This window comes from Alexandromys fortis, unplaced genomic scaffold (assembly GCF_014885135.2).
Source record: "Alexandromys fortis isolate MF-2015 unplaced genomic scaffold, M_Fortis_MF-2015_v1.1 scaffold_5, whole genome shotgun sequence".
NCBI lineage: Eukaryota > Metazoa > Chordata > Mammalia > Rodentia > Cricetidae > Alexandromys > Alexandromys fortis.
Window position 1 is genome coordinate 10,297,360 of NW_026067924.1, and position 20,744 is coordinate 10,318,103.

Sequence of the window (20,744 nt, forward strand, 5' to 3'; positions counted from 1 at the left end):
CAATTTCTCTCCCTGAGTTTTTATTAATCTTGCTTCACAGAATATAATTCTCTTTTTAAGGGACTGCTGGCATCTACACCTCATTTGGTCTCATCTTCTATCTTCTCTCCCTAGCTAGATTGACCATTTTCTTCTGCTAAGCAAGATGACCAACAGAACTGATAGGATTAGTCTTTCTCAATGTTCTGGCCATTTTGATCCCTGGTCTCAAAGGAAAGAAGAAAAAGCAGGAGATGGAGTTTCTCTGGACCACAGAAATGCCACCCTTCTTGGAACCAAACAAAGTATGCACGGGAGGTGAAGTACTTCTAGAAATGACACTCTAACCTCATGAGAGAGGGTTGCCTAGGTGAACAGGTAGCAGGAGAAGTCTCCCAAGGGAGAGGACCATGGTACCTGTGAAGACATCCTCAAGATAGTCCGCCAGCCCCTGGCTCACACCGCAGGAGGTACATCCTGGTTGGCCTTTAATTCATAACTAGAACTAAACTGGAAAAGACTTGCCTCTGCTAGAAAATGTGAGAGATTACAGCCAACCCTGCAGTTCCTTCCCAGAAAGACAGCATGCATGGATGCCATGTCTTCCTGATATAGTGGGTAAAATCCTGGCTGTGTGTGCTGACTTGAGTCCATCTATGCTTATGGGGCGCAGGGAGCTTCCAAAGGAGAATTAGTGGGGTTATTGGTTACCATTTAGTAAATTCAAAATCACCCTGCTATTCTGGGTATCCTACAGCTACACTAAAACCTTTCCCCAGAGCCCCATGAAGCCCCGAGCTTTTCACAGCCTAGGCTGTAGTCGTGGGCTGACAGTCTTCCTATGAGACTGGGCAATATGGAAGTTCACAGCCTTGTCAGGAAAAGAGATTCAGCAGAGAAAGATTCTCTGGCTTGGCTTCTCAGAGAGAATCCCAGTCAAGGAGTTCCAGGTAACAACCAGGATTCTTTGTGCACCTTGTGCCTGTCCCCCAAAACCTGCCCTATCAGAATGCTGGCTTGCTCTGTGTTACCCCTGTGACGAGAAGCTCAGAGGGACTTGAAGTATAAAATCGAACATTAAAACAATTAAAGACTATTTTGCCTGGCTAGAGAGATGGCTCACCTTCATTAAGAGTACTTGCTGCTCTTCCTGGGGAATGGGAATCGGTTCCCAGGCCCCATATATGTGGCTAATAGCCCCCTGTAACACAGCCACAGGGGATTGGACCCACTTTCTGGGCCCTGTAGGCACCTACATGTACCTACACACAGGAAAACACACACATACTATAAATTAATTATTTTTTCTTAAAATGAAAAAAAATATAATCACTAGGTCCACCAGGCCTTTCAGAAGACAGCTCTAGGGAGGAAAAGACAGGGCAAAGAGAGCGCAGGGTGACTAGGCGCTCTCTTCAGACAAAACTAGACTTAGGTCTATAATGGCACAGTCGTGGAGCTAGCTTGCTGTCTTCCCTCCCTCTTTCCTCCTCCCTTTTCCCCCACCCCTCTGCTGAATAGTGCTCTGATTTCAAGGGCACGCAGGCAGCCAGGAAGGAAGTAGGGTGCTGACAGGCTCCCCAAGAGCCCAGCAGATGGAGGAAGTATTTCAAAGGCTGCCAGGGTTGTAGTAAATGTGCCCCACAGTCCATCTTCTTAGAAATCCTTTATTTATCAAATATTTAAAAACACACTTCGCTCTGTGAAGCAAGTATTACAGCAAAATGTATGGCATATGCTAACCCCGCATGCAGAATAGGAGGCATCCTTGCCTTCCCGGCTCAGTCATGGCTGGACCTCCAAAGTATGGGCTCTGACCCAGTTCTCTTGCTATGAAGTGGGTGCACAGGGCATAGGAGCAAGGGGGCATGGATGTCTTTCCCTTGAAGAGTGTGAAGCTTATCTTCAGTGTCTAACAGGGCTGGCCTGCTGGCCTTTCTCTGATCTACTTTCGTAATCTTGGGAGATGCGCTTCTCCAAGCGGTGAAAATGGATCCAGGAAAATCGACCTTCCCCGTGTTCATGTAACAGTGAGCAGCAGTTGGCAAAGACTGGGTGAGTCCCCGCATACAGCACAGGCCTCAAGTAGTGAAGAGGCGACTTGCAAATAGATGTATGACCCTATGGCAACATCAAAGTGGATACAGCAGCCACGAGATTTAGGAAGATAAATAACAAAAACAGAGAGCTTAACAATTTCACAATTTTCAGCAATAACAAACAACAACATATTCACCTGTAGAAAGGAGGGAGGAACAAAAGGGCATTTAAACCTTGTTTGAATTTTGGTCAAAATATCACCCATGGAATAAAAGTTTTTAAAGCAATAGTGAAGGCTTTTCCTATATAAGACATGACACCTAGACTCCCAGAATCCTCTACTGCTGGGGCTCACACTCAACTCCTCTACAGAGTAAGAGTACCTCACATATGCCTTAACCACTCACCAACTCAGCCTGGTGGCATACCTTATACCCGGCATACAGCCAGTCAGGCAGTCCACCCAGGCCTCTACAGTCCTGGTATTTTCACAATGAGGCAGGCCCCTCATTGCTCCAATTCCAGAGTCTAGCCGGATCTCAAAAGGTGGTTTCTATAACCTTCTTTGTCTAGGACAACAACAGAGGGATTTGGGGCTTTTTAATTTTAAACTAAACATTAATGACTGCCCAAGGACAAGAATACTCCCCCCCTCCCATGATGCAGTGTGCCTCAGTCTGCCTCTCCCACAACATCTTCCCATGAGAAAAACTAGATTCCAGTACGTGCATGCCGCTTTGTTTTAAAAGGGATGAGGAGGCCATTCCTTTCTATACCAGGAACGTTTGCCTGACCGTTCTGTGCTTCTCTTTCCAACATGTGGCTCAAGATTGGAGCCATCAGCACGCATGGCTGTAAAGTGAGATAGGAGTTGGTGGTCCAAACGACCAAGCATTTTCCAGAAAATTCAGCTTCACTGCTAAAACGGCATAGCGTTAAGGTAGAGGAAAAGAATTCACATGGCAATTGGGATGAAGCGTCTGCTTGGGGGGGGGAGGAAGAGTCGTGGTCATACCGGACAGGCCAGAGAACTTTGGCGAAGTGCTAGCTGAGGGTGTGGTTAAATACTCTCCAGGATCATAGCTACAGTTTCGAGCGGTTCTCACTTTTTTTTTTCTTCCCTTGGGATAATATACCCCAGAATGCTTTGCATCTATAAGATGTATAAATGACTTCCGTTCACGAGACTCAGTGGGCTGCTGGGATGCATCCCTGACAAGTAGCTAACGAGATGCCTAAACCACAGCCAGGCACACTGCCGTGGAATTCCACATGCCACTCAAAAGGTGAGGTAAGGCTGCATAGTCAGGTCCATAAGAGTCTGTCACCACCTCTCTCTCTCTCTCTCTCTCTCTCTCTCTCTCTCTCTCTCTCTCTCTCTGTAGGTAAAAGGCATCTGCATGCATAAGTATAGAAAACTAAACAGCTTTAAAGAACAGACTGAACTCTCAGAGCTAATTCTAGGAAGGAAGATTTAAACATAAAATGCTTTTCAGTTTCCCCCCTTCTCTAATTGATGATATTTTTCATAATGTGTATTATTTCACAAAGGCTCCTTTTTAAACATAAAAAATGACACTCCAATGCTCCATTTCTTTGAATATATACTGTGGAGTAACTTAAGAAATAGTAAAGAGTACCATGTTAAAAAAAAAAAGAAAGAAAACAAAACAAATGAGTGTCGTGTGTTTGAGACAAGCTGACTCTTCCTGAGCCTGGGAGAAACAGAAAATACAAGGTGGTAGGGGGAAATCCTGGAACATGGCAAAGTCACCTAAACAAAAACAGTAGCAAGAGAATAAGGGGCCAGACTTATGAAGGCAAATGAGCCTCTTGGAATTCTGTGAAAGAATGCATTTTGGGAAAAGTCTAGTAATTTTGAGACTGTCTGACTATTACTGGCACAAGGAAGCATCTAACATACAAAATAAACAGAAACAGCCTACTGACTCTGCAGCTGTTCAGTCAGCCGAACCACTGGTGTCCTGATAGTTCCTAACCTGCACAAAAGCTCCTCCCCTCCAGTGTTGCCATGGAGACTACGGATGGCCAACAAAACAAATAGAAGGGGAAATGGCACAGAACTTAAAAAAAAAAAAAAACTACCTCTAGTATTCAGTCTCTTGATTTCTAGCTCTCTCTCTCTCTTCCTTCCTTTCTTCCTTTATTTCAGAAAAAAATAATAAAGGGAGACAAAGAAAAATGCTTTGTAGTCATTGTTAGAAAGGACATTAAAAATGCCCCATCTTATGTATCCCTGATGCTTTTTGGCTCAAGTATGTGACCACAGAGTACACCAGCTGGCTGTGAGGGAAGGCCAAGGAGAAGGAACAGACAGGATACAGGGTCTACTTGCAGAAACTGAGTGACAGGGACATTGCAACCTAGACTAAGGCTGAGAGACATGATCCCCGCCATTCCAGAACACATTTTTCTGTGGGTGGGCAGGATAGTCTCCAGTTTAGACTTTACTTTCCTGAGAAATGGACTGCTCAAGTCTGCCTTCTCTAGTCAGGGATTCATACCGACAGTTTTTCAGCCTTCAAGCAAAAGCCGGTCTACACCAGGCTCAGGCCGGCATTTAAGTACATGTAAACACATCACTGGTCAGATCAGGTTTCACAGTTAGAAGCCAGGGCACGGTCACCAAAATACCAGCACTTGTCAAGACCTGGATGAGAGTCACTCTTCTGGGACGAGTGCCTCTGTTGAGCAGATAGAGCTGTTTTTCATCACAGATCCCTGCTGGTGGTGTCTTCAACTGTGAACCCACTTGGTAGGTAGCGCTTCCGAAAAAAGGGGGCGTCAATCAGCTGCCATGTCAGAGTATATACAACGAAGCCAAATCCTTGGTGTGGCTGGCTCACTCTTGAATGGAAGAATGACGAAGGGATCGGTGGTAATCTGGAGCACTGATGTGTTCAGATAGATCGTAGCCCCTTAGGAAGTGTCCACTGTTTTGTTGAGCAAAATAAAACAGTTGTCTGGCTAGCAGAGGTTCCACCTTTAATAAGACATTTTTTAAAAAGAGACATTAGTAGATGTGAAAAAGCATTCTTTTAGCACTATACAGTTGAAGCGTCATGAAATGACCCTCAGACTCTAAGCACAACCCCAAGTTGTATAAGGTAACATAGCAAAAACATGTTCAGAGCCATTTGAAAAACCAGTTTTGTTTGCCCTTACAACACCTGGAAGACCATATCTTGGAAACAGCATTCTTGATTTTATAATTGAAGCTGAATATGGCATATCGTTCAAATCAATTGTCTCTTGGAATTTATTTGACTGAATGACTGGACATTATCAGGTGATTAAATTAAAATTTAATTAATGGGGTAAGTAAAACTCAGGGTAAGTTAGGTTCTTGAGTTTGACAGGGAGAGGGGGCCACCCTGAACAGACAGAAGACCATGCGATATGTACAGCTCTGAGCCACAGGGAGAGGGGTCACCCTGGATGACCGGATGACTGTGTAGTATGTACAACTGTGAACCACAGGGAGAAGACAAACACTTGAACAGCATTATGGCAAACCGTGGTTCTCTGGCTCTGGTGGATCTAGTTTGTTTGTGAGCATAGATCACGTTCCCAATCAAAGCCAGCCTTCTCCAAGTCAGGCTGAATGATCTCTATCAACCAATCACATATGCATTAAAACTTTTCTTATTTGATATACAATGACCGATATGACTCCTCTGTAATCACCTACATGAATTAAGTCTGTGATAAGACAACCAAGAGAGTCCGTGAGCGGGCGCCTGAGTATGTTTTCCACCTATGGACCTTAGGGCAGCATTTTGAGGCCCTTTGCCTACAGGCCCGCCCTTGCCTTTCCTTGTGGAGCCCCACTGCACCCAAAAATCCTTCAAATCAGATCGAGGCAGGAATTTTCTCACTACTTTTAAAATGCTGCTTATCAATGCTAGACTCACCCACTCGATTACAAACTTATTGTATCAGCCACCAAATAGAACTGAGGAAATGCTCAAGTCCAGGATTATAGTTGCTTCTTGGATTTTGTTTTGCAATCAGAAAGGGAGGCTGAGTGTTCAGCTTCAGTGCCCCACCCCCATCCCCAGCTGGGTCTAGAATCCAAAGCTTTACCAGTGCGGGACAACTGTTTACCACTGAGTTGTATGCCTGACTTTTAATTTTTACTAAGAAATACTCTCAGAACTAAAATCCCCTTTGCATTTGAATATCGTGGGTATTTGGAGATGTAACATTGACTTGGTACTGGATACTTTTCTAGACAGGCAACAGAGGAAAATCTTCCAATTAAAAACATCAGGTATTCAGAACTGCTTTTTAGTTATTAAATGACTGTTAAACATTGTCTAAATAAATCTGTTATCTTTTCTTTGCAAAAGATATCTACAGGCCACGGTTGCACGCATCTTAAACTGGGCTGGGCGTAAGGACAGACTGGCCTACCTGGACTTCTGGGAAGACTTAGGCCTCCTCCACAGACCTCTTGTCGAACTATTAAATAACTCCCCAAAGTTCCACAGAAAAAAAGAGGTCCTAGGAATTATCTGGAGGGAACCTACATTATATACAACAGGCAGCTTCCCTGTGGGGAAAGTTCTTCCCCTCAAGGAAGCTCTACTAGAATAGACAGCCCACAAGAAGCAGAGAGGTCAGAGGGAAGCTCTTGGTATCAACTGCTTAAAATTCCTCTAGAACGAGAGTTGAAGAATACCGGACACACAGAGCCTTGGGTTGAAGGTATCTACCCTGTTGCTTTGGTGGTGACAGACTTTGGCTGGAAGCTTGTCACCCTGAGCTGTGCTGCTCACTGGAGCCTGTTTCCTCCTCTGCTATTTTAAGGGCTGCGTTTATTTTCCCAGGTGAGTTGACGTTTGCTCTTCGCTTGCCACTTCTCTAAAAGGGACTGCTCCACAGTGTGTGACTCGACAGTGATGTAACTGGGAACTCACATGAGCCGTGATGAGCTTCCTCTGCCTCTGGGGGTCTGGAAACTCCTCGCCGAAGCACAGGGTCACCTGGAATCTCGGTGCTGGCCGGCCGTGGTGAGCAAACACTTGCAGCTCTGGGAACCCACAAAGGAAAAAAAAAAAAAAAACCTGCTCAGACATCTGGTAAAGTGGGCAGAATGGAAAACAAGAGCCACGTGTGATTCTGCTTTGGGGGAGCCCAAGCTCTGTTTACCTAAGTCTAGCTCTCGGGACAGACCCCAGACACAGAACCTCATGTTCAAGTTCATATGTGACCTCATAAGCTCATTTTGCTTGAGGAACATAACGGAAGCGTGAGAACTTTGGTTCTGCAACACTGGACTCATGGAAATGCACAAGGTGAGAGAAGGAAGTGAGGGAGGACAGAAAAGACAAAAGAAAAGTAGCCTTGTTGAAGCAAACAAAGAGCACAGGCAAAGGAGACATTTCAACTTCAAAAGGCAAAACCTTCTGGTGGCCTGAGGTTATTTTTAAACACCGCTGCCCTACCCGTGGTGGCCACGTGGTGTTTGGGCGCCGAGGGCATCTGTCTCCCACACCAGCTGTTGACAGGAGTGTCCCGCAGGGTACTATGTCTAAAGTTCCAAACCATGACCTGAGTAGACTTCAGTCTCACTTTGGGGACAGAATGATGATGTAAGAATGGCGGGTGGGGGTGGGGGGGGGATGAGGGTTGATAAACCCCTCTGGCAAGGATGTGCCTGCTGAGGGTATTCCTTCTTGAGAGCCGTGAAACAGAGAAGAACATTGTTGAAAAGAAACCTCTCCCTGGCCGGGGGCTCTGCCGCTGGCTGAGCATTTGACTTTGCCTTACGTGTGCAAGGTCCCGGGTTCCACCCCTAGCACTGCTAAGTACAAAAAGAAAGCCACATTCAATCACTGACATCAACCCTTTACTCTTCCTCCTGGCACTGGGTTCCCAGGTCTTGTCTTCATAAAACTGACATAAAGGAGCTGCCCTCCTGCAGAGCAGCCCTGAAGACTCTGCCCTTATCTGATATGAATGCTCAACCCTGTAGCGTTTAGGGACTGTCCCTAGTAGGGTGCAAATCCTGAATGGGTAGATATCAAAGATTTCCACTGCTCTCTGCAACTGAAGAGCTTCTAGAAGCTCACAGAACCGACTTCCTGCTTCTCTTTCTCTTTCTTCTTCCAGAATTCAAATCAAACCCAAGTGGTTCAGTCACAGTGTGTAAAGGGCATAGCCCTGAGCCTGGGAGGACACCCACACCACAGGCTAGTCAGAGGAGCAAGTGAGGACAAGTCTCCGAGAAAGCCCACCTCAGCCAGCTAACTCGAGAACAAGCTGGAATCCCTAGCTGCAGAGGCTGTTCTGCCGCTTGGGGACTGTGGAGGCTGTGGATGCCAAAAGAACAAGTCCCACTACAGAAAGGGGAAACAGAAATGAACAGTTCTTGCTTATGGATAACTATAAGTCCGAGAAAGTGAATTTCCAGCCAGCAGTGTTCTTTCCACTGTGGCACCAGCCTTCTGCCTGGATCCCCAGCAGAAAAAAAAAAATAAAATCAAGGCTTGTGTACTTCCCAGCCCCAGCTCTGGCAAACATCATTGTTCTGGTATTCCTTAGTCAAGCAGGGAATTGGTGGTAATCTTCCGGTGGGGAGGGGCGCATGAGGACTTCCAGACCCCAGTGCAAACATAGGATGTGCAGATGACCATCCCAAGAAGTTGCTCTTCTTTGCCTTAGACTACAAACACTAGAACTCACTACAAGGGAGGCAAAACAGTCTTGCCAAGCTCTGAGGGTCTTCCCTATACAGCTGCCTTGGAGCCTGAGATGGTTCCCTTTTAGTGCCCCAACTCTTAGAAAACAGTATTTATCAAGGAACATGCTTTGCTTTGGGAAATAAGAGTCTTTGGATGAACGTAAGCAAATGCTGGCTACTGAAGCTCAAAAGACCGAGGAAACGCCGCTAGCACCAAGAACGCTGGGACTTGTAAGTGAATGGAAGGAAGAAGCACATGGAAGCTTCAGTTGTCTTCCCTGTGTACACATCCGAGGTAGAGCGAATCAATATTGGAGAGATAGTTGGATTCCCACATGATAACAGCACCAGTTAGAGCATCTCAGATAAAGAGTTATCCTGTGTGCCCGCCAATTAACACACAGATAAAGAGAATGCCATGCAATATAGATAACAAAAGAATATTACTAAGCCCTTATAAAGAAGGAGGGCCTGCAAGCTGTAACGACACAGAGGAGCCTGGAAAACATCACGCTAAGTGAAATTAGCTATGCATCCGAAGACAAATACTGCGCGACACCCCCATGTGGACTCTCATAGAGTTGAACTCATAAAAGTAGCACTGGATGGTGGTCACCCAAAGTGGGGAGTGGTTAGGAAGCTATGGGTCAAAGAATATAGGCTCTCACTAAGACAAGAATTTGCTGAACGCAAGCTCAACAATGGTATATCCTCATGACTACAATAATGGACCACATGCTTGACAATAGCCGAGAGTAGATTTCAAGTAGTGTTCTTCACAGAATAAAAAAAAAGATAGGCATGCAAGATGATACACATGCTAACTAGTGTGATTTACACAGTGTACATGCATTCTAAGCTACCCTGCTATGCACGGATAAAAGGAGCAAAACCAGTTCAGGTTCAAGTAATGGAAAGCACAAGAGAAGTCAGAGGTGTGGATTGTATGGGAAGGGCTTCAGGAAAAAGCGAGCTCAAGATATGATGGGGAGCAGCCAGCAGAGCAGCCTACTCCCCCAAAGACATCCTGTCTCAGACAGCTAGGGAAACCCTCTGGATGGCACCCCACAGTGGCATAGAGAATGACTTCATAGAAGTCAGCTTGGGGCTAACTTAACTAAACAAAAGCAAAATGTAAACAATAAGAAATACAGGTTCTGGAAAATATGACTAGAAGCCTTTATGTGCCAGAGATAAAGCTAAGCTTTTTCAGCGTGTCCTCCCTGCTGAAGCTGGTCCTTACACTCTCCACCTTGGTCCCACCTGCAGTGTGGCACTTCCGTAAGGGTGACACATGTCCTGACCAAGAATGTTAACAAGTCACTTCCGTAAGGGTGACACATGTCCTGACCAAGAATGTTAACAATATGCTTCTAACCGTCTTCATTTTTCTAGGAACCACTAAGAAGCTGTAGTATCAACAGATAAACTTGCGGAGAGCATAGAGCCGGTACAGTGGAACCTTGATGGTGGAGAGGCACGAGCTGCCAAAACCCCACATTTTACTTCATTAGCCAGGTGTGTTGGTGCATCTCCAGTTCTAGGCCAACCCGAGCTACATAGCTCTTGCCTCAAAAGAAAGACTGACAATAATAATGATAACTTAAGATATCACCCTGCACCATAGTATATCCTGGCCGGGCCATAGGGACCCTCTTCCTGGTCCTCTATTAATAAGGGGAGCACACAACAGACAAATATATAAGACACGAGTCAAACAGAAACCATATTCCTGGGTGAGCTCATGATCTCAGGAGGAAGACCCTTGCCTGGGCAGACTCCACCATTTGGGACCTTCCAATGCCAGCACCCATCACCACCTCCATCAAACAGGTTGTGAGGTATATTACCTGATAGGAACTGCTGCGTGTCAAAGAGCTTGCAAGTCTGGTCTCTTTCTAGTTTGTTGGGCCGATCGCTGCACAATGCCAGGGGCCCATCCCAGTAGATCCTGCTCTGGCAGAGTCTTTTGGCATAGAGCCCATCTGGGGCCATCCAGAGGACCAGTCCCCTCTCCAGGTGGCTCAACAACTTTTCGATGTTCTTCCTCTGCCCATTGTCCTCTGGGTAGGGGAACAGGACCTGGTCCAGGTTGCTGACATCATAGGTATGTCCGTGGGAGATCCGACAGCCTTCGGGACTGGATGTGGTCAGCTCCTTCACTAGGATATCCCGGTAATAGAGGCAGATATGCAGCCGGCAGTCTGTGAAGAGAACTCTGGAGTCAGTGTTGATGGACCTGGGGCGGATACTACAATGCTCAGAGGCCCAAAGACTCAACGACAACACTGATATGTGTTACATATCAGTACAGTAGGTGGAACATTAGTGTCAAGATGCTCCATGAACAAGCAGGAGGTTGCAGGGCCAAGGAAGTCTGGGAGATGTGAGCTGCCCTTGTCCCCTGCAGATTCCTGGACCACAAAGAAACTGGAAGGAAACTTATTTCTCTAACATGACCATTTTCAAAGCTTGATGTGGTCATTTACTCATCTTGGGGGAGGGGTGTATTGCTTGGATTTCCAGCCCGTTTTTACTAGACAGCACCTCTATGTGGGTTGGTTGGACGATGATGTTAGCAGTGATGGCATTTTGTCTAAAATAGGAAGTAACACCACTGAATAGGAAGTCATTTCACAGCCAAATCCATTTTAATTTTGAAGTTGAACCCTAAGATTAATTTCACTAGTTAAAAACTACAGAAACATCTCAGAAGACAAGCCAAATGTGTCGGCAGCTCTGAAACTTCCCTAACGTATCACCATGATGTCATCTAAGTAAAAACAAAACAACAACAACCAACCAACAAACTCTCATGTACATATGTTGGAAGTAAGCAATGAAATTACGATTTCTGGGCCATGAAAAAATGATACTTTTATTTTCTTATTTTTTTATTTTCTTTGGGTGGGACAAAGGAATTGATGAGAAAATGCTCTAAGAGCCAAAAATTAATGTTAAATCTTCTAAAAATCCCTCTAAACTTTGTGTTCAACTTTGAAAAGAACCCAACAACTATATTTTCTACAGCTTTAAGACATTATTGACAAATGATTTTATTGTTTCAGAAACCGCTTTAGAACACCACCCACAGTCTTAAAGGGCAGGCTGGGTGTGTAAGGGCTCCCCAGGCAGAGACAGATACCTGTGGTGGGGGTTGGAGCCCAAACAATGCCTGGAAAGAATGGCTTTCTGAAAAGTGCACCCCGGGTTGATAATTAATTATGCAAACCAGAAAAAGAAACCCACAAAACCCTTGTATTCTTCAATGGCAGATTCTGACACAGCCCACATCATGGTGTCTCCCATTTCTGCTGCTATAAAGAGCAAGTCAGTCAATGAACCCAAAGAGAGGGGGCGTTGGCCATCTGAGGTGACTGGCAGGGCAGGTTTCATTTCATTTAATGTCACCAGAGTCACCAGATTGCAGAGCTATAGCCAGATATTTATTTCCTACTCTTGGGGCACTCATACAAGTCTTAGGTGTTCCCGAAGAGGGTCTGGGGCTTTCTAGACTCAGTGGCAAGCCCTAATGCTCACAACTGTCCCTCTGCTGCTCTTAAGTGGCTCACAAAGTCTCCCTGAGCATCAGAATTGGAAGGAACTAGGTGTCAAGACTTATTCCTCCCTTGTGAGCAAGGGAAGTGCCTAAAGCTGTTACAATTTAGTTGATATTTTCAATCTCAGACTTTTAAGGCAGCCATAGGCATGGTGGGAATTCTAATGTGCAAACTATCTTTAATATTCACCCATTTGAAAACATACAAAAAATCATCTAAAGATTAAATGGCTGCATATTTCCGTTGTGTTGGGGCTCCCTTAAAACAGGTAGGCATCTCTAAGCTCAGGCTTAATTAGTAGCAGAACTTTAAAATCAGATCAAATCCATGCATGATCAGAAATTCTGTCGAAGCTGCAAGGGAGACAGAGCAATATGTCCTTTGGGGGGCATAAGAACTTCTCAGAGACCAGGGTCCAGAACCAGCATTCCCTGGGAGTAGTTCAGGACCACCTGTTTGTGGCTAATGCTGAAAGGACAAACAGCATTTGGAAATGAAAAGGCTTATGCCTATGAAGACTCTCTGCTCTGTGATGTTGGCTGGAGGAGGAGCCTGGCTACACATTCCTGGAAAGCTGGGCAGGTAATGGAGAGGTTAAGGACTTCATCCAAATAGTGTTTGGCTAGTTGGTACTCCTGCAGAGATTAGTCTCTGTGATATTTGCAGATCCTGGGTGAATGTCCACTCCAGACCCCAGGGCCAGCAAGGTAAGAATCTAAATCCTCACCCAACCTACCCGGAGGAGAGATGCCACCTCCCTGAGAGCCTTAAAGGGAGCGCTACACTCACCTGAGAGCGCCAAGGCTTCAGCAGACCTTATGCTTGGCTCTATGGGGATTCCAGGAGCCTGGGACTCAGGTGGGGCACAAGCATAAAAGGTTCCTGTCACCTGGCAACCTGTGTTTGCAAATAAAAATCAGTTGATGTCTAAGCAGAAAGTCCGAGTGCAGGGGGGCTCTATAGAGTTGGGAGGAGCCACGCCCTGTCACCTTCCAACCCAAGCTTGAGAGGCTCCCGACGCCCACTGCTAGCAGAGCACGTGATTATGAGGCAAAGGGCAGAGTCCAAGTTCAGTGGGGGAAAATGCAGAGTGGCGCAGCGGAAGGAATTAGAGCCCAGCCCTGGTGGAAATGTGGAGCTCTCTGCATATCCCATCAGCAGGACCCTGGGGCCCCGGGAGGAGAGGGATTTGCACCAGCCCACACGTCACATCTCCAGCGGGGCCAGAGTTCAGATTTAGATAAAAGCTGGTTAAAAACTTAACAAATTGGTCGGTCATCATTTATGCTCCTTGCTGTTTGTAAGTTTGGGGGGAAACTGAACCATGTTCCCCAGCAGCCAAGAAGTTATGGCACACTAAACCAAGAATAGTCTAAGCAAGTATGGAATGCAGGTGCTAGGGGGCGGGGGGGGGGGCAGTGAAACTGTGACAAGGAAATGATTCCCAGAATAATCTAAAAGGACTACATGTGTGGTGACCTGTATCAAGACTTCTATTTAAATAATAAACTTAGAAGTCCTAAAAGCTTGGTTGAAGCCCAACCTGGTGGTACAGACATGTGATCCCAGCTGCTCAGGAGTTCAAGGCAAGAGGTTCAAAGAGTGATCTAGCCTGGGGAATTTAGCAAGACTCCCCCTTAACACACACAGTTTAAAAGGGGCGCAGGGTGCAGCCCAGTGCTCTCGCCTGAATAAAATACCAAATGATCAAAGCTTCGCCTAACAGAATTTGTGGAATTTTCTGTGTCCGGTTAATTGGTGGGTTTGTTGTTGTTTGTTTGTTTCTGTGGGAGTTCATCTAGTATCTGGGGACCCTGTGGGTCTTCTGGAGCTTGACACTCGTTTGTAGAGAAGTTTTGTGGATTACTTGTGATCTGTTCCTCCCTTCGTACCAAGAACGGCTACTAATGACTCACCACTCAAAAGACATGAACTAACAGTGATCTCCTGAAGTCCCTGGAAAGGTGGGCTGGGCACAGTTTGTAGTATGGTCCCTTACAGGAGAGTTGGAAGAAATAGACTCAGGAGATAATATGGCTCTCTATCAGTAATAACGGACAATTCAGAGGGAAGGCTGACAAAAATCTGCCCCTCTGTCCTAATATGACAAAGAAAACATGATGCTATGGAGAGTTAAGAACATGTTAACCAAACAATTGAAACAAAAAACAAATAGACAAGTTTTATAATTGACACTGGGCACTTGTAGATACCCACGCTTTTCTCTATTTACTAAAAAGGGGGCATTTTTCAGCTGCTTGAAAGGATTTCTGGGATCTTTTAATTAAGTTCCCACACAGAGTGATACTTCTCATGGCTCTCAGGACTTCAGCATCTTACAGGACAAGGCAAGAGCCCGCCCCACAGCCCCCACCCTCCCCAGTCTTCATGTGATGTCTCTCAGCATCTCTGTGGAAGGGGACAGCCCTATGGTGCTAGCCAGGAGGGTCACCCAGGGGTGCCCATACCCTGAGCCCAGGTTGTTCTTCTGTCTCCTTCCCTGGCACATTCCTTACCATTTTCACAAGATGGGCCTTGCCAGTGGTGGCCGCGGGGGCCGAACGTCACAGGACACTGATAGGGAATTTCTGGGTGTGGCTGATCAGGAGCATATTCCCTCCAGGTTCTGTCGTGAGGTGGTATCATGTAATTATGAACCTGCTGACAGAGCACAGGCATTGCTAAGAGGAAAACACCTTTTTCTGGCCAGCAGCTAACTCATCCTGTCCAAAAAGTAGTTTGCACTGTCTATCACAGTAGGTAAGAAACAGCCATAGAGGGTCTAGGGGCACAATGGGGGACATTGTGTTAATCTGTGATTTTTTGTAAAGTTTCATCATATGGCCCGAGCATGGCACCAAAAAAGCTGCAGCGCAGTCTGCCCTTTGTAAGCCGCCAAAGAGAATAAAACAGTACTGTAATTCACGTCGGGGAAGCCTAGAGAAGTCAGCTGCCCTGTGGTTTCACATGACAAGGTCCTACTTCCAAATTCCTTGACTTCCACAAAAGGTCTCATTCCCAGAAGACTGGCCGTCAGTAGAGAAGCACATCTCAATAGGTGGGACACATCAGACTCCCCAACTTAACCACCAGGGAGAGTGACACCATGTTGAAACTGAAACATCCTCTCTGGCCAGGGGTTTGTCCTAGCCACAGCAAACAGCAAGTCCCGCTGTTTTCATTTGTGTTTTCCCCTCTCGGTGGAGCTGGCCAGAAGACTCAGCCTAGCCTCCCACAAGCCCCACAGTCCCCCCACATACCTGGGCTGGCAGTGAGCCATAAGGTGCTGTCATGGGGTAGGGGTGGCCCATGGCCATCTGTGTGTCTTCCAGAGTGAGCTGTTTCGCTCCTGCGTGTTTGGGGAAGAAGAAGAAACAGCACTGAAAGAGGGAACTGACTTAACTGAATAGCAAATCTTAGAAAAATACCTGAGCATTTAATTCTTAGAATGCATAGCCATGTTAACCAATCAGGTTTTTTTTTTTATTTTCAAGCAATTCCCTCCAGCTATTATTTGTCTGTACCGTTACACTGTTTAAACAAGTTTTGACTTGTGCGTGACAGCCAGAAAAAGAAACAGCACGCAGGGCTCTGTGATCCACCGAGTGAGTGGTTTCTGGCAGTGAGCTGGTGCCTAGCTGAGGCATCCTGCCTGATTGGAACAAACACATATTCCCCGGGCTCCGATCTAGACACACCAGTTGGAATCTTTGAAAGAGGAAAGCGTAGATCTGAATCTTCATAAGTACCCCAGCAGACTGTAGAAAATTTGACATTCTTATTACAATAAGTGTGAATATTTATGGGGTATGCAATGTGCTTTCCCCTCTAAAAATGCTTAATTATTAGAGGATATTAGGTAAGTAAAACTTTAGTGGACCTTGCAGTTTTTGTTTGGAGATTTGGTTCATTCACATCCTAACTGAATGGAGTAACCGGAACACTTTAATGCCTGCATGGGCATACCCACGCCCCCACCGGGCTTAAAGTCTGAGACATAATCTTTAACTAATACCACAGGGTTTTCACTCATAACCCAGAGAGCATGGGCAAAGAGGCTGCTGGGCTTGGCCATGGGGCAGGAGGTAGCAATCTACAAAACAGAAGTAGAAAGTGGCCCGAGTAGAAATTGGGATCTGTGAGTGTCACGCTGCCTCTATCCTGAGATCTACATCGGGGGAATCCCCTACCTTTTTTGGCTCCTTCAGGAACAATCCTGTACACCTTGTACGGGTCGGAAATATCCAGCTGGCTCCTCTCTACCAATTCCTCAAAGTCATTGCTTTTGTTCAGAGCACATCGTAATCTTGTCTTCCAAGTAGGAGGATCTGGCTTGTCGATACCTTCTCGGAACTTTCCTTTAAATAGCGCCCAGGCCTAAGAGTGAAGAGAAGCAAAAGTCAAAGCTCAGGTCTTCACAAGGAATTTACAAATTGTATTTCTGAAAGGAAGATTGTCGTTTCAGCTTGGCTGCTGCCCCAAACATAGAACATGATACCGGATTCCGCTAAGGTAAGAACTTCTCACCTACGGCCCTGTGGTGAGATAGGGAGACCCCCCCCCCCCCCCCCCCGCTAGTGTGGACTCTAGGTGCCAAGTGCCTGCATCAAGTGTGGATAAGACTAAGGCTTGCAGAGCTGCTGCGGAGGGGCAGGCCCCAGAGAGGACATCTACGAAGTCACACTGAGGTACTTTGAACAAATTCCCGCAGGAAGTCCCCTTCCCCTACCCTGCTGCCAGGTGGAGGCTGGGGGCTTCACAGTTCAGTGAGCCAACTCTCTGGGGACCTTACTCACAGGCGTGGGGGGGGGGGCGTCCCAGAGGAACACTTGGAATAGACAAAGTCACCCAAAGAACAGAAACAGAGATGGAAGCTTCCAGAACTAGAACCAGACTACAGAGGAGCCCAACCAAAAAAAAAAAAACAAAACCCAGAGAAACTCAGAAAAGTAGACAAATAGAGACAGGGTAGCCGAGAGTGGTCCTAGTAGTCGGTGCTGACAGTGGCAGGAAATAGCCTAGGGGACTAGGGAACAGGAGCCCCAGCCTCAGGGCATCTCTGCGCCCCAGGGATGCTCAAGTAAGAATGGGGACCTGGTTTTCCCGGCAGTGTAATCACCAGAGAGATTAGAGCCTCTTTCTCCCCCCCCCCCGGGCTTCTGCCAAGCAGGACCCCACGCTTGACGCTCAGGCCTCTGCCTCGCGGGGCCTACCCGACCTCCCGGTCCCTTGCTCTGGAGGTACAGAGAGTCCAGAGAGCTGTCTGACTCTCCTCTCTTCCCCCACTCTCTCCCGCCCTAGGATCCCAATTGCCGGTAACCTTGAAGAGGGCGGCGTCCTCTTCGCGGTTGTAGTCCTGCTTGCCCGCGTGCTTCCACGGGATGCGGAAGACGCTCTTCTCTTCGTTCTCCCACACCAGCCCGGGGTACTTGCCGCTGTCGATCTGGTCGATCAGCCACTGGCGGAGTTTCCCGTTGCCGCAGCTCACCGCGCTCATGCCGAACTCTGCGCCCCGGCTGCCCGCCTCCAGGTTCATGCCGCGTGCCAATCTCCTCCCGAGCTCGCGCGCTGCGGGGAGACAAACTTCCCTGCAGCCACCGTCGCATCTCTCTCGGGGCATCCTGACACAAACTCTTGCAGTGACCACGAGGCCCCGGAGTTCCTAAGGCTGTGAGGTGCTCGCGAGCAGTTTCGCCAGAGTCCCCCAAGAGAAGGTACTTTGGCGAAGGTGTGGAGAGCATCCCTTGGCGCGCACCACCTCGCCCCATCTTGCACTCACTGTTCACTATTTTAACGCGCTCCCCATCTCAAGCTCCTAGAGACACAACTCTCTGAACACTCCAAGTCTTGTGCCATCCTGGGCGCCCCGTTTGCTTACTTGCTCCTCTTTGCCGGCTCCTTTCACCCCACTTTCCCCTCACTCTGTTTCTACCCTCGTCCCCCTCCTGGGGTAGGCTGCTCCAGGCGCGAAGGACCTGGCACGTGGACTAGCCCTTGTCCAGGTCCTGTGCCCATGGTAGATGTGGAGCACCTAGCTCTCCTCTCCTCTCCCTCGATTTTTTTTTCTTTGACACCCTCACTTTGTCCCCGGGATAACGCCAGGCCTACCTACCCAGCCAGAGACAGTTACGTGGGCCCTGGAAGCAACAAGTGGAAGTCTGGGTTTGGGGTGAGCAGTGCAGCCAAAAAGCGGGAGATTCCAGCCTGCAGAGGCTCGGTGCGACCCCAGGCAGGGGTTGAGGAGAATCTGGCAATACTGGGTGCTGCAGACAGTACCAGCTCCCCTGCGCGGGAAGCGAAGGAGGGCGTGGGGAAGGGGTTCTGAGCGCCCCAAGTTTAGAGCTCCTAGTTCTCCTTGGCCATTAGCCTAGGAATCGCGCTGGAGTCCTCAATGAGTTTGGGTCTTTATGAACCAGGATTGGGAAAGAAGTTTCCGACGGAAACAGACAGGGTCAGTGGCTGTCCCACTGCGGGCAAGCTGCCGCCAGTGTGTGCTCCTTTGATGGTAAGACAGTCCCGTTAGCTCGTCCCGCCCAGCCCGTGGGGATGTTCTGGGCGTCCAAGTAGCCTCACACAGAACCCACAGTGCACATATCCCGGGTCAACGCAGACTGGGGGGAGCCGGTAGGACCCCTATCTCGCCACGTTCCCTCAGGGATTGGGCTCAGGGATGAAAGCTGAGCTTTTCGTTCCCGCCCTGTCCTGTCACTAGCATCATACTCCTCCTTCTGCCCGACTCCAGGCCTTACCTCACCCGCACTCTGAGCTGAGGGCAGCAAAGGGTCCCAAGTTCAAGTGGTGAAACTCGGAAAGCGAGGTGAGAAAGAGGAACTTTATAGAGCCGGGGCGGGGCTCTGCGCTGGGCGGGGCGGGGCGGCTCCGCCTGCGAAGGCGTGACTCGCCTAGACCGGGCCAGCCCTCCATCCCTGCCGCGTGCGAGGCCAAAGGAGGGTATCCGGCTGGGACAGGAGCTTCGGATTGTAGCCCACAGGGTCAGGGGCTGTCCCCCTGCGGACAAGCTCTGACTTTCTCCAGTCCCTCCAGGGGAGGGAGATTGGGACTCTGACACACTCGGAAATTCTCAGCCCAATGGGACAGTCACTCTGGCCCGTTCCAGTGGAGGACAAAGCTCAGGAAGGAAATCTCCCCTAGATACTAGAACCTACACGGAGACTAGCTGCTAACTAGTAACCGCTCATCTCTATCGGCACGACCAGGGCGGGAAGCGGTGGAGGGGCTGGAGTCTAGGGAACTTGGTTCTCACAGCACGTGACAGAAGAGACAGATTGAGAGGCAGGGAGCATCCTTGGCACAGACAACGGAAAGCCCTGTCTCTCCGCATCAGGCTCACTAAAAAGAAAATAGAGAGAGGAGTCCATAAGTCGTGGTCCAAATACGGTGTCTGAAACGCTTACACACTTATGGTGTATGAAACCGATGAATTGAGATGACTCAGACAACACACAGCCCCCAAAGTTTCAATTATGGCAACATAAAAGAGATGGGGATCCCTAAGTATTCAGGTAGTTAGTACTTTCGGATGTCAATTCATGTTAAAATGATAATTTTAACCTCAGCCTCCCTAGAGGCAGTTACCAGTTACCGGTGGGGTAAGAGTGCCCCAAACAGGAGAGCTAAGTGGACTAAGGAGTTTACTTCAGTGACAAGGTGGTCAATTTAATTCCCCGAGTTTTCACCACTGGCTTTCTCCAGCCAACCTTGGACGTCTGCAATATGTTGTTTACTTGATATTTTCAGGTAAGCAGTCAGATCACCAGTTTCTATATGATTTTAGATCACAGCCACCACAGGTCAGTTTGGAACGTTTGTAAAGCTTTTCATTTCACTTATTTCTCAGTTTTTCTTTTAATCTTCTACCCTGGCTCCTGGACTTTAGAAGAAACAGTCGAGTTCAGCCCCAGCACAACAGACTCAGCGATGCCCACGGTGATGCTTTTTTCCTAACAGCAACAGCCTTTCTCAGAAATTAACAGGATGCCATGTCTTTATTTCACCCCAGTCAGTTTTCCACTGTCAGAGCCAGGGTAGTAAACAACAGAGTTTCGTTCAAAGAAAACTTTGGTCACACCCGTTTTCCCCTCTTCTTCCTTCACAACTTTGTTCATTCAGAAATATTCTTTGAACACCTTCTACCTGTTGGGAACTGCCCTGGTGGCTGGAGACACATCTCTGGGTGAAGGAGAGATTGTTGCTTCAGATAGCACGGTGTTGCCACTGGGGAATTATTTTCCTTCACAGTGTGCACAAATAGGAGACTGCTCTGCGCAAAAACAGCAAACCAGAGATATTTTTTTCTTTTTTTGCCCTTCCATACACGTGTGCTCGGTCTTGGCTTAGACGGTTTTAACATTTTCCTCGCCCATCCACATCCTCTGTTTTCAGAAGTTTGAACAACAGTCATTACCAGAAACCTTCTGAGACTTCGCATGGCTATC

General features: G+C 47.6%; 1 protein-coding gene across 3 annotated transcripts; it reads right to left on the minus strand.

Annotated features, from left to right (window-relative positions):
* Positions 1-1,649: 1,649 nt before the first annotated feature.
* On the minus strand, positions 1,650-19,093 carry Irf4 (interferon regulatory factor 4). 3 transcript variants are annotated; one of them, XM_050142763.1, is made up of 9 exons: positions 19,038-19,093; positions 17,609-17,856; positions 16,479-16,665; positions 15,549-15,637; positions 14,805-14,946; positions 13,078-13,185; positions 10,579-10,932; positions 6,963-7,075; positions 1,650-5,023 (listed from the first exon to the last, which is right to left on the minus strand). In XM_050142763.1, exons 2-9 carry the CDS (start codon positions 17,822-17,824, stop codon positions 4,883-4,885), a joined length of 1,350 nt encoding a protein of 449 aa, XP_049998720.1. In that variant the 5' UTR covers positions 17,825-17,856; positions 19,038-19,093; the 3' UTR covers positions 1,650-4,882. The 3 variants fall into 3 exon arrangements, with proteins under 3 accessions (XP_049998720.1, XP_049998719.1, XP_049998721.1); XM_050142762.1 differs by having other exon boundaries at positions 14,805-14,949; XM_050142764.1 differs by lacking the exon at positions 13,078-13,185 and having other exon boundaries at positions 14,805-14,949.
* Between the last annotated feature and the right edge of the window lie 1,651 nt (positions 19,094-20,744).